The sequence below is a fragment of the Pinus tabuliformis genome, chromosome J, assembly GCF_031772625.1.
Source record: "Pinus tabuliformis cultivar Carrire ecotype Pingquan chromosome J, CPIR1, whole genome shotgun sequence".
Classification (NCBI taxonomy): Eukaryota; Viridiplantae; Streptophyta; class Pinopsida; order Pinales; family Pinaceae; genus Pinus; species Pinus tabuliformis.
The window spans coordinates 230621445-230634359 of record NC_142295.1 but is presented as its reverse complement, the minus strand read 5'-3'; the positions used below and the strand labels follow the sequence as shown (position 1 = coordinate 230634359).

The window sequence follows — 12915 nt, the reverse complement described above, 5'->3', positions numbered from 1 at the left end:
GATATCCCGAAAGATCAACTTGCACGTTCAGCTTTGTTTCTTTCTGCCTCTTCCTTCTTTCTATCTTTTTCATCAATTGCCTCAAGAGCTTTTTGTATAAGCTTCGAACTAGAAACTGTACAAATCCCAACATCATGTCCACTGAGTCTAGCAAGATGGTATTTCAGTCGTGTAACCCCACCTGTCATCCTGGTCCCACACAATTTGCATGTAAGATATGCACGATTTGCCCCACCATTAGGGTTCCCATACTCCCAAAATGGGTCCAAGGCTTTTGGCATATTTGTATTTTGTAGTGGGCTAACTCAAACCTAGGGCACCAAAAAAAAATTGGAATTAATAACTTAATAAGTAATAACCACATCATTTTACAAAACAGTTTTTTTGCTACATTATTTGCAATTTTGCAATGTGAATTGAAAATTGAAAATTCATAAATTCATTTGAAATTTCATAAATTCATACATAGAATTTACTTTTAGAAATAGGCAAACGGTAAACCTACCTCACTGTTCACATTGCACAATAAGAAACTAATTTCTAAGGTGAAGAAATTTTATAGAGATGAACCCCTAATATATAATAAAATTAATAAATAGCCTTTGCAGCTATGAACTCAAAAAAAATGGAGTTTGCTCTCCAAATATGGAGAAAACTTGAAAACTTAAAAACTTAAAACCCTTGCATTTGCTCATGGGCATGACAATCTTTTCAAATGGGAAAAAAAAATCAAGCAAAATGATTGTAGGCAAATAGGCAAGCAAGAACAATCCTAAAACTAACAAAAAATTCATTAAAATAGGGGTTTATTTGAACATAACTGTTAATGGAAGAAATGAAATTGTCTCACTGTTCTTGAAGCTTAGATCAATGAAATTTTCATTGTTGGTGGCGATAATAGCTATGGAACGCTCAAACCCTCCTTGGCAGCAAGCACATAGCTCTCCCCTTCCTTCTCCAGCAATCAGAAATGAAAATGATTCATAAAAACCAAAATCCGAATTTTATAACTCGCGCGGATATTTTCTACTATCTCCCGGCAATAAATTAGATTGTCGCATGATATTCTGCCAAAATATCGACGATATTTCGGAAATATCGCGATATTTTCGGGAGCCAAAAATATCGCGATATTTTCTCTGCGATATTTCGGCTCATCGAAAATATCGCGATATTTACGAAGATCGCCGATATTATCAACACTGCATACTATGATGCTGACTTCGGGTCGGTTGAGATTGGTCTGGGACCAGTGGTACACACTCTGAGACTGATGATACTGGTCTGGGACCAGTGGTAGGAGTGGTACTCACTATGACGCGGACTTTGGGTTAGTTGAGACTGGTCTGGGACCAGTGGTACGTACTCTGAGACTGACTTTGGGTCAGTGGAGAATGGTATGAGACATTCTCGATCAATTCTTCTTCTTCATGGTTTAGTAGAGCTATGCAGAGTAGAGCAGAGCCAACAGAGCTAGCAAAGCTAAGCAAAGCCAACAGAGCTGAGCAAAGCTGAGTAGAGCCAATAGAGCTGAGCAGAGTAGAGCAGAGCCAATAGAGCTGAGTAGAGCTGAGCAGAGCTGAGCAGAGCAGTGCAGGGCACTGATGGCGGAGACAGTACAATCGGACATATGGATCAGCGGATGGATTTCTCCCTAGTTGAGAGGGAGTGTTAAAAAACTAGGGCAAAACTCCATGTGGGCTAGCTTATTTATGGTAGCTGATATTTTTATTGGATCCCTCTCATCGAGAGGTGTAGGATTGATCTAAAGATCATCCGATTCCGATAAGTATTTATGGAGATATGAATTTATTTTGATTATGGAATTATTATCAAGCCGACCAGCAACTTGAGTAGGCTCAGAAGCCCAATAGACATGCCTATTCATCATCTACATTTTAGTATAAATTGGCAAGGACTTGAAGTCATTTGAACACACATTCTTCATGTGATCTCCTCTCCATGTCTTGGGTTTTTGGTGAAGGAGAGGCACTAATGAAGAATGCCCTAGTTGCAGATGAAGCCCTAGTCACAGAAGATTCTATGCAGGTCATGAAGACTCATGCGCAGTCATTGATGACACTAATTCACAGATCATGGAGATTCTACGCAGGTCATAAAGACTCATACGCAGTCATTGATGACACTAATTTGCAGATCATGGAGATTCTATGCAGGTCATGAAGACTCATACGCAGTCAATGATGGCACTAATATGCAGATCAGGGAGACTCGTATACGCTGTACATAATGATACTTATACGCAGATCATGGAGATTCTACGCAGGTCACGAAGACTCATACGTAGTCAATGGTGACACTCAAACACAATTCTATGCAGGTCATGAAGACTCATGACCTTGAAGACAGATACGCTGTCAATGATGTAATCCTAACACAGTTGTAGAGACACTTATACGCTGGTATATAGAGAAACTTATATGCTGGTATGAGGGACACTAATACGCAGTCATGGGAGATATGTTCACACAATCATTGTCATGAGAAACATGTTCACGCAGTTAGAAGAGACATGTTCATCCTCTGCTCTTGGATTGACATATAGCCGCTGCCATAATGACAATGATCACATATATCATCTGCGGCTCAATATTATGACCTGTTTAGGTACTATGACTTGATGGGCAGTAATGTTGATGCATATAGCAGTCAATGGTATAATCTAGAATGGAATTGTGTCAGCATATTCATTGACATGGCATGGCATAGCATGGCATGGAAGGCACACTATGTATAATGGCAGAGGGCAGCATGATGTATGAGAATCATAATGTATGAGATCATGGGTATCATAATGAATGAGATCATGAACATGGGCAGCATAATGATGCATGATGTATGGACAACATGATGAGATCATGGGCATCATAATGAATGAGATCATGAACATGGGCAGCATAATGATACATGATGTATGGACAGCATGATGTAGATCATGGGCAGCATGATGTAGATCATGAGCAGCATGATGTATGGACAGCATGATATAGATCATGGGCAGCATGATGTATGGGCAGCATAGTGATGAAAGCATGAGCAGCATGATGATGCATGATGCAGCATGATGGTACCTCACGGTAAGGTGCAGCAAATGGACGAGATGCAACACTATGATAGGTGAAGGAGTCACCTTAGAGAATCAGTTGAAGCAATATGTCTTCAACTGATCTCTGCAGATATCAAAAGTCAAAGTGTTGACTTCTATTGTAAATGTACTATCTCTCTCACTTTCTCTGCTGAACTTTGAAGAACATAAAAGAAGAATTGATCAAGGTTTTCCCCACATTGTGGGGTTTGTCCTTGGCTAGCGCCACATCTTGTGTCCTCGTGTCTTGGCTTGTCTTCTGTGATTTATATTTATGTTCTATCTGCAGTTTACTTTAATGCTGATGTGATTGCTAATCTGGAAAAGATATTGGAAAATTAAAATAAATTGCTCTAGCATAGAACATACCTAATCTTAACAGTAGGCCACATCCCTTCAACAATGTTTTGATTTGACACTTTTCAAGGTCTTGTAGCATTTCTTTGCTTCCATTTTCAGCAATGTTGAGTTCTTCTTGAGACATGCATATTGTGGTCCTTGTAGTCTTACCCTTTGATGAGCTTGATCTCTTGGATTGACCTTTTGATTCCATTTTCCCTTGTTGGATTGACACTAATCTCTTGGACCCTCCATCACTCTTTTTAACTACTTTAAAAAAAATACAAAAAACATTGTTTTACTAAAGCTACCCTATTATCATCTTGTGCCTCATTGTTTGGCTTTAGTAATCCTACTTAGGGATGCCTCCCTTGAGTTGAAGGAGAGCTGACCTAAAGTGAAGAGGATAGGTTGCTTAGGTGGCAGTGGTAACCATATTAGTAGTTTTCTCTTGGGTTGCACCATGTGAATTAGGGCTTTTATCATTAAGTGCCTGCTGGGGAGGTATAGAGAGAAAAGCAAGGATTCATCAAAACTAGTTATCGTAGACTATGATGTGAAACTTGAAGATGGAGGGCACCCAAGGAGGAATGGGAAGCGACAATGACTGTTTAGTGGACGTGTATGTACAGAGTAGATATAGTGTAGGTTGTATGGAATTACAGCTTTGTGGAAGGAAAGGCAGTTGTATGGTACAATATGCTAATTGGTGGAACAGGAGTGACAATTGTATGGGCTATTCATATTGTAGAACTGCAAGTTGTGGAATTAACTCACAAATTGGTCGAATCAATGGCTTTGATACTGAATAAAATAAACTGTCCTTGCGTATTATGAGATTGATAGTGTATGTCTGCAATTATATAGTAGAATGTTAAATACTATGAATGATGTCTACAGTGAACCTGGTAACGGTGTATAAATATGAATTGACTGGTGATGAGGTAAGGAGTGTGTGGCCCTTGATGTTTCATTAAACCTTATTATTATTGTTATTATTATTATTATAATATTTACAATAATCTCTATGGACACTGGTTTATTTGCCAAGAAAGTGTTGCTAGTGTTTGAGGGCTTGGAACAAGATGTAAAATTCATTTCCATTGCCATTTCTCTTTAATTCATCTTTGGTCCAAGCGTAAAATGCACTGTCATATGTACTGTAATTCATCTTGACGTTGGAAATATTTTTGAATGATATGCTATTGGATGCCCTCCTTGCTTAAGAACAACCCATAATACACATTGAGAGGTGTCTTCTTTGACTTTACAGTGTCTTGCATATCTAGCAATGCCAATGAAAGAGCTGCACATAGTGCATCTCATAGTTATTGGAAATATTTTTTGTGCTTTGTTCCCCAATTGAGTGTTTTGGTGTTTTTCGTAAGTTGATCTAGGGTTAAGGAACATGAAAAGTAGCAAAAGAAATTTTGGCGAAGTTCATGACCCCAAAAAACTTTTTTTATTTTTATTTTTTATTCTTTATCTTTTAGCGTTGTCGTGGGGGTTATGTTCATTGTTGAGTCTTCATTATGATATTTATCAAAATTTAACATTTAATCATTTTAAAGGTACCTGTAATCAACCCTTTCTTAAGTTGATACATCGAGGGAATGCTCTCTTGATAATTTTTAAAGCATAAATGGATGGAAGAATGGTTGCATCCCTTAATAATTTTCTCTGGAGAAGATAAAAATTACAAGGCTTCAAAAAAGTTTATAGTGGAAATCCACATGTCAAAGTTATGGCTGTAATAAAGCTGAAGCTAGAGTGTGCTAATTGATTTTGTACTCCATTTTGTTTTGAGAGAGAAATCACCATTGTTGAAATATTCTAGTCAGTAAAGAAGAGATAGTCTTCTAAGGGTAGGTTATAAGAGGAACACTAAAGGTGCATAGCATTTTGATTTAACAATAATCTTTGAAGGTGGGGAGTTCATGTAAGCAATGATGTAGATAATTATTGATCCAGTGGTACTTTCTTTGATCATTTTATGTTCTTGTTGTTGCTTTAAGAATCATGATTGGTTGTAATGGTACATTTTACTCGGCTTCTGCCTCAATTTACTTCAGTTCTCTTTTATCTATTTTGAATCATGTTTATTATATATTTTTCTTAAGAGTTAATCAAGCACTCCCTCACTCTTTGCATCTTACTTGCAGATGTCTTTTGGTTTTATTTATGATTTTTTGGTCACTTGAGGACATTGATGTTATTCCAATTTCATTTTCATATGTGAGTGAACATTTTACAAAATGAGATTTAGGTGGATCAACTATGATTTTTATAGCTGTTGTTTTAGTTATTTTTCTACTTTTTACAGCTTGGAGCAGGAACTGCATTGCCAGGAATTGTAGCTGCCAAATTGGGTGCTGATGTTACTCTAACAGATAACTGCAATAGACCTCAGGTGAATGAATAAAATATCGGAGCTTATACTCACTTCTAGGATGAATCATAGAGACTTATCTATGTATCAGTTTTCAGTTCTACCTAGCTTGGAGTCCTTGTTAATTCAATTGCAAGTATTGTATGTTGTTTTATCATATATTATTTTTTAAGTTAATATTTCAAAAATTGGAAATAACTTTGTTACAAAGATTTTCAGAAACTGGAAGTGCCTGGCTGATATTTTGAAAACTGCCTAGAATTATGCAATGGTAACAGACTTGTACAGTATAAATTGCAATGCACTATTTGAGGCATGCACTTCAGTTTGATTGGATAAACTTCAAACTCTGGTTTTGAAGAATTAAGAGTTTGACGTTCATACATCTCCAGATCTAATGAGGGAAGAGGGATGCAAGCATACCAATATAATATCTGGTTTATATTCTGGATCTTTGTATTGTAATTAGTCTTTAGAAACCAGTCCAAAAATGCAATGGAAGCATTAATTCATCCTTGGTTAGCTGGCATAGTCATTATAGCCTTAATCTTAAGAAAGATGAAACTATGGATTTATTAATCCTGGTAATAAATTCCCAATACATCCACTTGATAAGTTCACAATGTGGAATTTTAAAAAATTCTGCGTTTAAAACACTGTAGAAATTTCACCTCATTTACTTGAGGTTCCCCAGCTTTATTTTATAGAACTTTCAGCCTTATGGCTAATTGTGAAATATTTATTACAGCAGCAAATAGTTAGGTTGTGTCCAACCTTTTTCAAGATGGAGTCTGAAAATATGCTTGAAGGGGTGATGAATATCACAGACCATAGGGCTCAATCTCAATCAACACAGATATGAAAATTACTTTTATCACAGCATATTTGTAACAGCCCTAAATATTTTTCTAACACTCAGGGACTTGATTGGATTTGAATCTGTGACCTATGGCCTCCTCGTCGGCACATGCCTTGGTCACATGGTTTAATTGATTGAGCTAATGGTACCCCTCAAAGGATTAACTTTCTGGAATTCTCCTCTCTTCCTTGGAATCCTAGATGGAGAGTGGTATTAATTGCCAGCATGCATGAGCTGCTAGTAACCCCAAATGTAACACCCCCAGGATAACCCCTGTGTATATTTGTACATGTTATGATTAGATTGGTGAGCCAGGATTTTGTTGGGCTTGCATGCCCATGTGTATATAAGTATTTTGGGTCTGCATGCACATTTTACATGTTTTGAGGCCAGAATGCCTATGTGATTTGAGTCCAGTGAACCTATGTGCTAAAGGCCAGTGAACCTAGCTATGTAAATATGTATTCACACTGAGATTAGTAGAAATACACCATTGCTGCATACTGAGTTAGCCAGGAGAGTTGGGGTGCTTGGACTCCATGAGGGGGAAAGGGGGCTAAGGAGTAAGTGATGGCCTTAAGCCAAGGGTCTTAGCCAAATATATAATTAAATCCTAAAGTCATTATGCATATACTTTTATCCTAAGTTTCCAAAAAAGTGGCAAGTGACTTCTTTGACTGCCACATGTCATTGTTGGAACATACACACAAAAAGTGGGGCTTTAGTGTTATTCTCGATCATTCTACTCGACCATTCTAACAATTAGGATCACTGTACTTGCTTTGAGGGGAGTGTGACCCTGTGGATTCTAGGTGGATTTGGTGTGTGTACTTCTCCTTGGGTTGCCTTGGGGAAGGTGGGAGCCTTGGAGGGAGAAGTGTGGGAATAGGTTCCTTAATGTGAGACCTAAAGGGTACTTGGAGACTCTTGGGGGTAGTTGGAACTCTTGGAACCATAGGGCTGTGAGACTCCCTAGCTGGTTTGTTCTGGAAGCCCTGGAAAAGTAGTGGCATAGCCCAAGGGATTGAGGGTGCGTTAGATTCGGTTGTGCAAGCTGATGGGGGATGAGAGGCTGCTATAGTCTAGTACCTTGGTTTGACCTGTTTTGTGCTATCTGCATGGCCATAGTTGGTTTTACGTGAGCCTTTGCCCTGGTAGAGTCATAGCCCCAGCATTGAGAATATTGGAGCAACTCTTGGAACCATAGGGCTGTGAGACTCCCTAGCTGGCTTGTTCTGGAAGCCCTGGAAAAGTAGTGGCATAGCCCGAGGGATTGAGGGTGCAGAGAAGGGGGTGCGCTACATTCGGTTGTGCAAGCTGATTGGGGATGAGAGGCTGCTATAGTGTAGTGCCTTGGTTTGACCTGTTTTGTGCTATCTGCATGGCCATAGTTGGTTTTATGTGAGCCTTTGCCCTGGTAGAGTCATAGCCCCAGTTTGGGGTGATGTACTATTGAGAATATTGGAGCAGTGTGGTCTATGGTTGGGTGGAACATCTAAGTTTTGTAGCTAGTTGGTGCCATTTTTAAAATAATAATGTTCTTATTGTATTTTTATGCTTCTGCTGTGTTTATCTTATGAAAATATGATGTTATAACTCGTGTATTCTTCATGAATAATATGTTGTTATTACCATGTTAATGCTGCATATCATGTTAGTATGCATTACTATTAGGCATGCATGAACAGGGATGAATTATGTTACCAAGGGTGATCTATTAAACTGTTACCTTGGATCTCTAGGTAATAATTGTTCGGTAACAATGTCTTTCAACAAAGGCACTTCATTGTCATCAGTTATATCATGATTCTTGTTCTGCATTGTTCTATTTACAGTTTCTGCATCAAAGAAATACAAGGATGTAGGTTCCCTCATTTGGGCCTTTTAGACTAAAGAATAATTTTGGTGGTGGTATATTTTTTGTATTTGCCTATGGTTTTGAGATGACTTATCATTTGTAACTGCCTCCAATTTCCATGTGAATTGTCTCAGAGATTTGAAGGTTTTAATGCGCTACAATGTTTCCAATACCTTGATGACTTTCTTAGTAGGTCTAACTATGGTATTGTGTATCTAGGTATTGGAAAACATGAAGAGAACATGTGACCTCAATGGGGTTGATTGCAAGGTGCTGCACCACACACAGTTTCCATCCTTTACTTTCAAAACCATTGCATGCTTATGTTACAAAATGACGTTGAATGCGTTTGTTCTGTCCTTTGCATGCTTAAGCTGGTGAGGAATTTCTTTTTCTTATTGATCCAGATTATGGGTCTAACATGGGGGGAATGGGATTCAATGTCTTTTGATCTGCACCCTCAAATAGTTTTGGGTGCCGATGTCCTGTATGAAAGTAGAGGTAAATTGTTTTCTAGTATTTCCTGTTTTTGATATCCTTGTCTTTGTTATGGAATTAATGTTCCTTTTTTTCTATCCCCAGAATAAACTAATGTCTGATTTTCTTGGTGTGCTTCTTGAAGACTTTGATGATCTCCTTGCAACTGTGAGCTTTCTTCTGCAGAATGCTCCTAATGCCATTTTCATTACTTCCTATGAGAGACGTAGGTATGTATTATGGGATAATTTTCTACGAGATGCTTTGTGTTGTATTTTGTAAAATTACCCATCCTAAAGTATTTGTTATTTAAGCAATTAGATAGATTATAGTCACTGCACATATGTTTCCATGCTGATCTTCAAGGAAATGACATACTCATTCTAACATCTGCCATATTCTTCTCAACTGAAGGTTAAAAATTCTATGTAAGGTTGGCATGGTAGTGAGCTTGGCATTTTCTTGAAGTGATCATTGGAGACCAGAACTGTTAGTTTTTGTAGCATCAGAGGTGTTCTAGTCTCGAGACTTTGTGGAAAGACTAAAACATAGGAGTTCTCCATAACCGAGAAATTGTTTATGGAAATTCCACCTAGAAGTGTCTCAATTAGAATATTAACCAATTTTTAAAATATTTTCTAAGTCTAAATTTAGGAAAAATGGTTAATCAATCAATATTAATTGAGAAAGGTGAGAATTATCTAGAAACTCACACGGATTGACTAGGAAATAATCTTAGCCATCGATTAAGATTTAATCTTGGCCGTTGGAGTCCCATAGTGAGATTATAAGAAGTCGATGGGTAGATGGAGAAATGCACTTGTGACACTTGAGATCAATTTCCTTGGACAATTTGATTTCTCCAGAGAGCAACAACAGTGGTCAGAAGAGTTTGAGCTAGAGAAGGGAAGCAAAGACAGTGAGTCCGGAGGAATTTTTCTAGTTTCGGAGAGCCAGAAAGAGGAGGCCGAGATTTCCTCGAGGAGGCTACGCAAAGGCAGCGCTGAGCCTTAAGAGGGAAATTTGATCCAATTGAAGAGGAAGACGTTTTCAGTTCCAGAGGCCGGGAAAGTTTTCCAGAGGGTTGAAGAAGCATTTTCCCAGTTAGCAGCAGGCAGGACGACTAGATTGGCAGCTGATTTAGGCATAGCGTTTGAGGGTCTGCGCTAGGGTGACGGAAGGCTTGCGCAGAGCTGGTTGGATGACTAGCTTTTTAGAGGTAGTCAGGTGTCGGGATTGCTCGGAGAGGGTAATTTCCCTCTGAGAATTTTTTTTCTTCAGTATTCCTCTTGGATAGATTCGCTAGTTTGGCGATATTTATTGTACTCACAATTTCTCACTGCTGCTTAATAATAGAAACCCTCGACCGCTGCACCAATTTTCCCAAGTTGGGTTTTTTCTGGGGACTTTTGTCCAAAAATAACTATGTCAACCTTTATGTGTGTGTGCTAGCATTTCTTAGTTTCCAGTTTATCTTCCGCAATATTTTTTATTTGTGAAGACTGCAGTGTGATTGATTCGTTGTTGTCGTAGCAATTAATTGCTAAATTATTTAACAGTTAGAAGAATTAACTCTAGTTGCTGCAATAGAAGTTCACTTGGTGAAATTTTCACATGGTATTAGAGCGATTTTGATCAAACAGGGAAGTTAAGAAGCGGAAGCAAAAATTTGCTGTTCAGCGGGAGCAGCAGGACAAACTTTTGGGGGTTGCGCAGAGCCTAAGCTAGGCAGTCTGAGTTGTTGGTAGTTCAGTTTTTCAGTGCAAGATTGGTAGAAAAATTCGGCTTGCTAGATTGAGTGATTCCAGTAGGCAGAGGGAGCAACAACTTAGTAATTTTTGCTGGGCAGATTCCTTGTTTGGGCGCAAAAGGGTTTTGCAGTGGTTTGCTAGAGCAAAATCAATGCCGGGTGGAAGAGAAAGTGCACACACAGAAGGAAATTTCTCTCAGAGGGTTTCTAGGCTAGAAATACATATTTCTAATTGCAGCTAGTAGTTGTTGCAAGCAAATTGTCTCAGTCCAAAAGGGAGTGTGAATAGCAGATTCAACAACCGAGCAGGGGGAAGAGGGAGATTTTCGTTCCAGATTCAGAGATGACCACAACTAGGCTTAGAGATTAGGATAGGTTGGAAGGAGCTTCCAACTATGTCATCTAGAAGGCTAGGATGTCCTTCCTGCTGGATGAATTCGGCCTGAAGACCTATGCAAAAAATGTTGTGGTAGTGTCAAATGATGCGGATCAGCTGAAGGAATATAGGAAAGAGACGGTGAAGGCGAAGTGGATGATCTTGGATGGAGTCCGGGACCCTATAGTCTCGCATATATTGGCCAAGAATACAACCAAGGAGATGTGGGGTGCTCTTTCTTAGCTATATTAGAATCATTCCGAGTAGTAGAAGATGTTCTTGTAAGAGAAGCTGAGAAACATTAGGATGCAGAAAGGTGAAGGCATAGATCCCTTCCTCACTAGAAAATATGGGATCAACTTGCAGCCGTTGGGGAAGTGCCTCAACCTGCAGAGCTTGTGCGTTTGGCCCTAAATAATGCCTTAGAGGAGTGGCGAGTCTTTGTCCAAAGCATCTTGGGACGAGACACATTGCCAAGGTGGGACCGATGTGGTCAGACCTGCAACAAGAGGAGATGAGGCGAGCTCTAGTAAAGAGCTCCATCAATGGAAGCAACAACAAGGGTTTAAAGGGTAAGGAGGAAGAGGAGAACGAGGCCCTTGCATTAAAGGGTCCCAGTCAGGGACATGGGGAGAAGAAGAAGAAGGACCTATCTAAGGTCAAGTGCTTCAGGTGTGGCTAGTTTGGCCACTATAATACTTAATGTCCTCTCAAGAAGAAGGACAAGTAGGAGAAGCACGACTAGGCTTTAACATCTGCAAAGATAGACAAATTTTCCTCCAAGTTGGAGGAAGAATTTGCCATGTTTGCAGCTATACCTCTAGGAGTGAGGTGGGGCGGTATGTAGCTATAGTCCTAGAGTATCATGGAGGATTGGGCAGGGTCCATTGAAGTGTCTTCATCATGGATCATTAGTTTGCTACAAGCGCCCACAGTATTTCATAGCAAGACGGATCAGTGCCAACAGACGCAGTCAGACATCCGGGTAACAATTGCAGACTAGTTGCAGTGAGTGTTGAGGAGCGCAGAGCAGTGTTGGCAACATAGTAGGAGGCTTAGTAGCAGAGTCAGTAGCAACGCAAATTTCTTAGTAGAGAGTGCAAATGCTAGTAGCAGTCAGATGCTCAGGAGACAGATGCACCATAAAGACACGATTGATTCAGTGTTTCAGATACTTCTCAGTTGTAGTAGTTGCAGTAGCAACAACAACAGTTGAGAGGGAGTTGCAGTGCAAATGTAGAGTTGGCAGCAATATAGCAGTGTCAACAACATCACAAATGCAACATTAGAGTAGCGTAGTGGTTGGTGGGCAGTCACAGTGGCCAAACATTAGCAATGTGTATGGAGCATGATGCAGAGACAGGGTGTTGTAGCAGTATGACACTAGAACACCTTCTTCGCAAAGAGGGTGTGTTAGTTTTTGTAGCATCAGAGGTGTTCTAGTCTCAAGAATTTGTGGAGAGGCTAAAACACAAGTTCTATAACATAGAAATTGTTTCTGGAAATTCCACCTAGTGTGTCTCAATTAGATTATTAACCGATTCTTTAAATATTTCCTAAGTCTAAACTTAGGAAAACTGGTTAATTAATCAATATTAATTGAGAAAGGTGAGAATTATCTAGAAACTCACATGGATCGACTAGGAAATAATCTCAACCATTGATTAAGATTTAATCTTGGCCGTTGGAGTCCCACAGTGAGATTATAAGAAGTCGATGGGTAGATGGAGAAATGCACTTGTGACACTTGAGATCAATTTC

General features: G+C 39.2%; 1 protein-coding gene across 6 annotated transcripts in view; it reads left to right on the top strand.

Moving 5' to 3' along the window:
* Positions 1-12915, top strand: part of LOC149226569 (uncharacterized) — a 236237-nt gene that overhangs the window by 153687 nt on the left and 69635 nt on the right. For 5 of the 6 annotated variants that reach the window (XM_089375320.1, XM_089375318.1, XM_089375315.1 and 2 more), the window contains 4 exons: positions 5769-5855; positions 8771-8821; positions 8959-9052; positions 9174-9258. In XM_089375320.1, the coding sequence (XP_089231446.1) occupies positions 5769-5855; positions 8771-8821; positions 8959-9052; positions 9174-9258 (317 nt within the window). The remainder of the gene's footprint in view (positions 1-5768; positions 5856-8770; positions 8822-8958; positions 9053-9173; positions 9259-12915) is intronic. The other variant, XM_089375319.1, reaches the window with a different exon arrangement.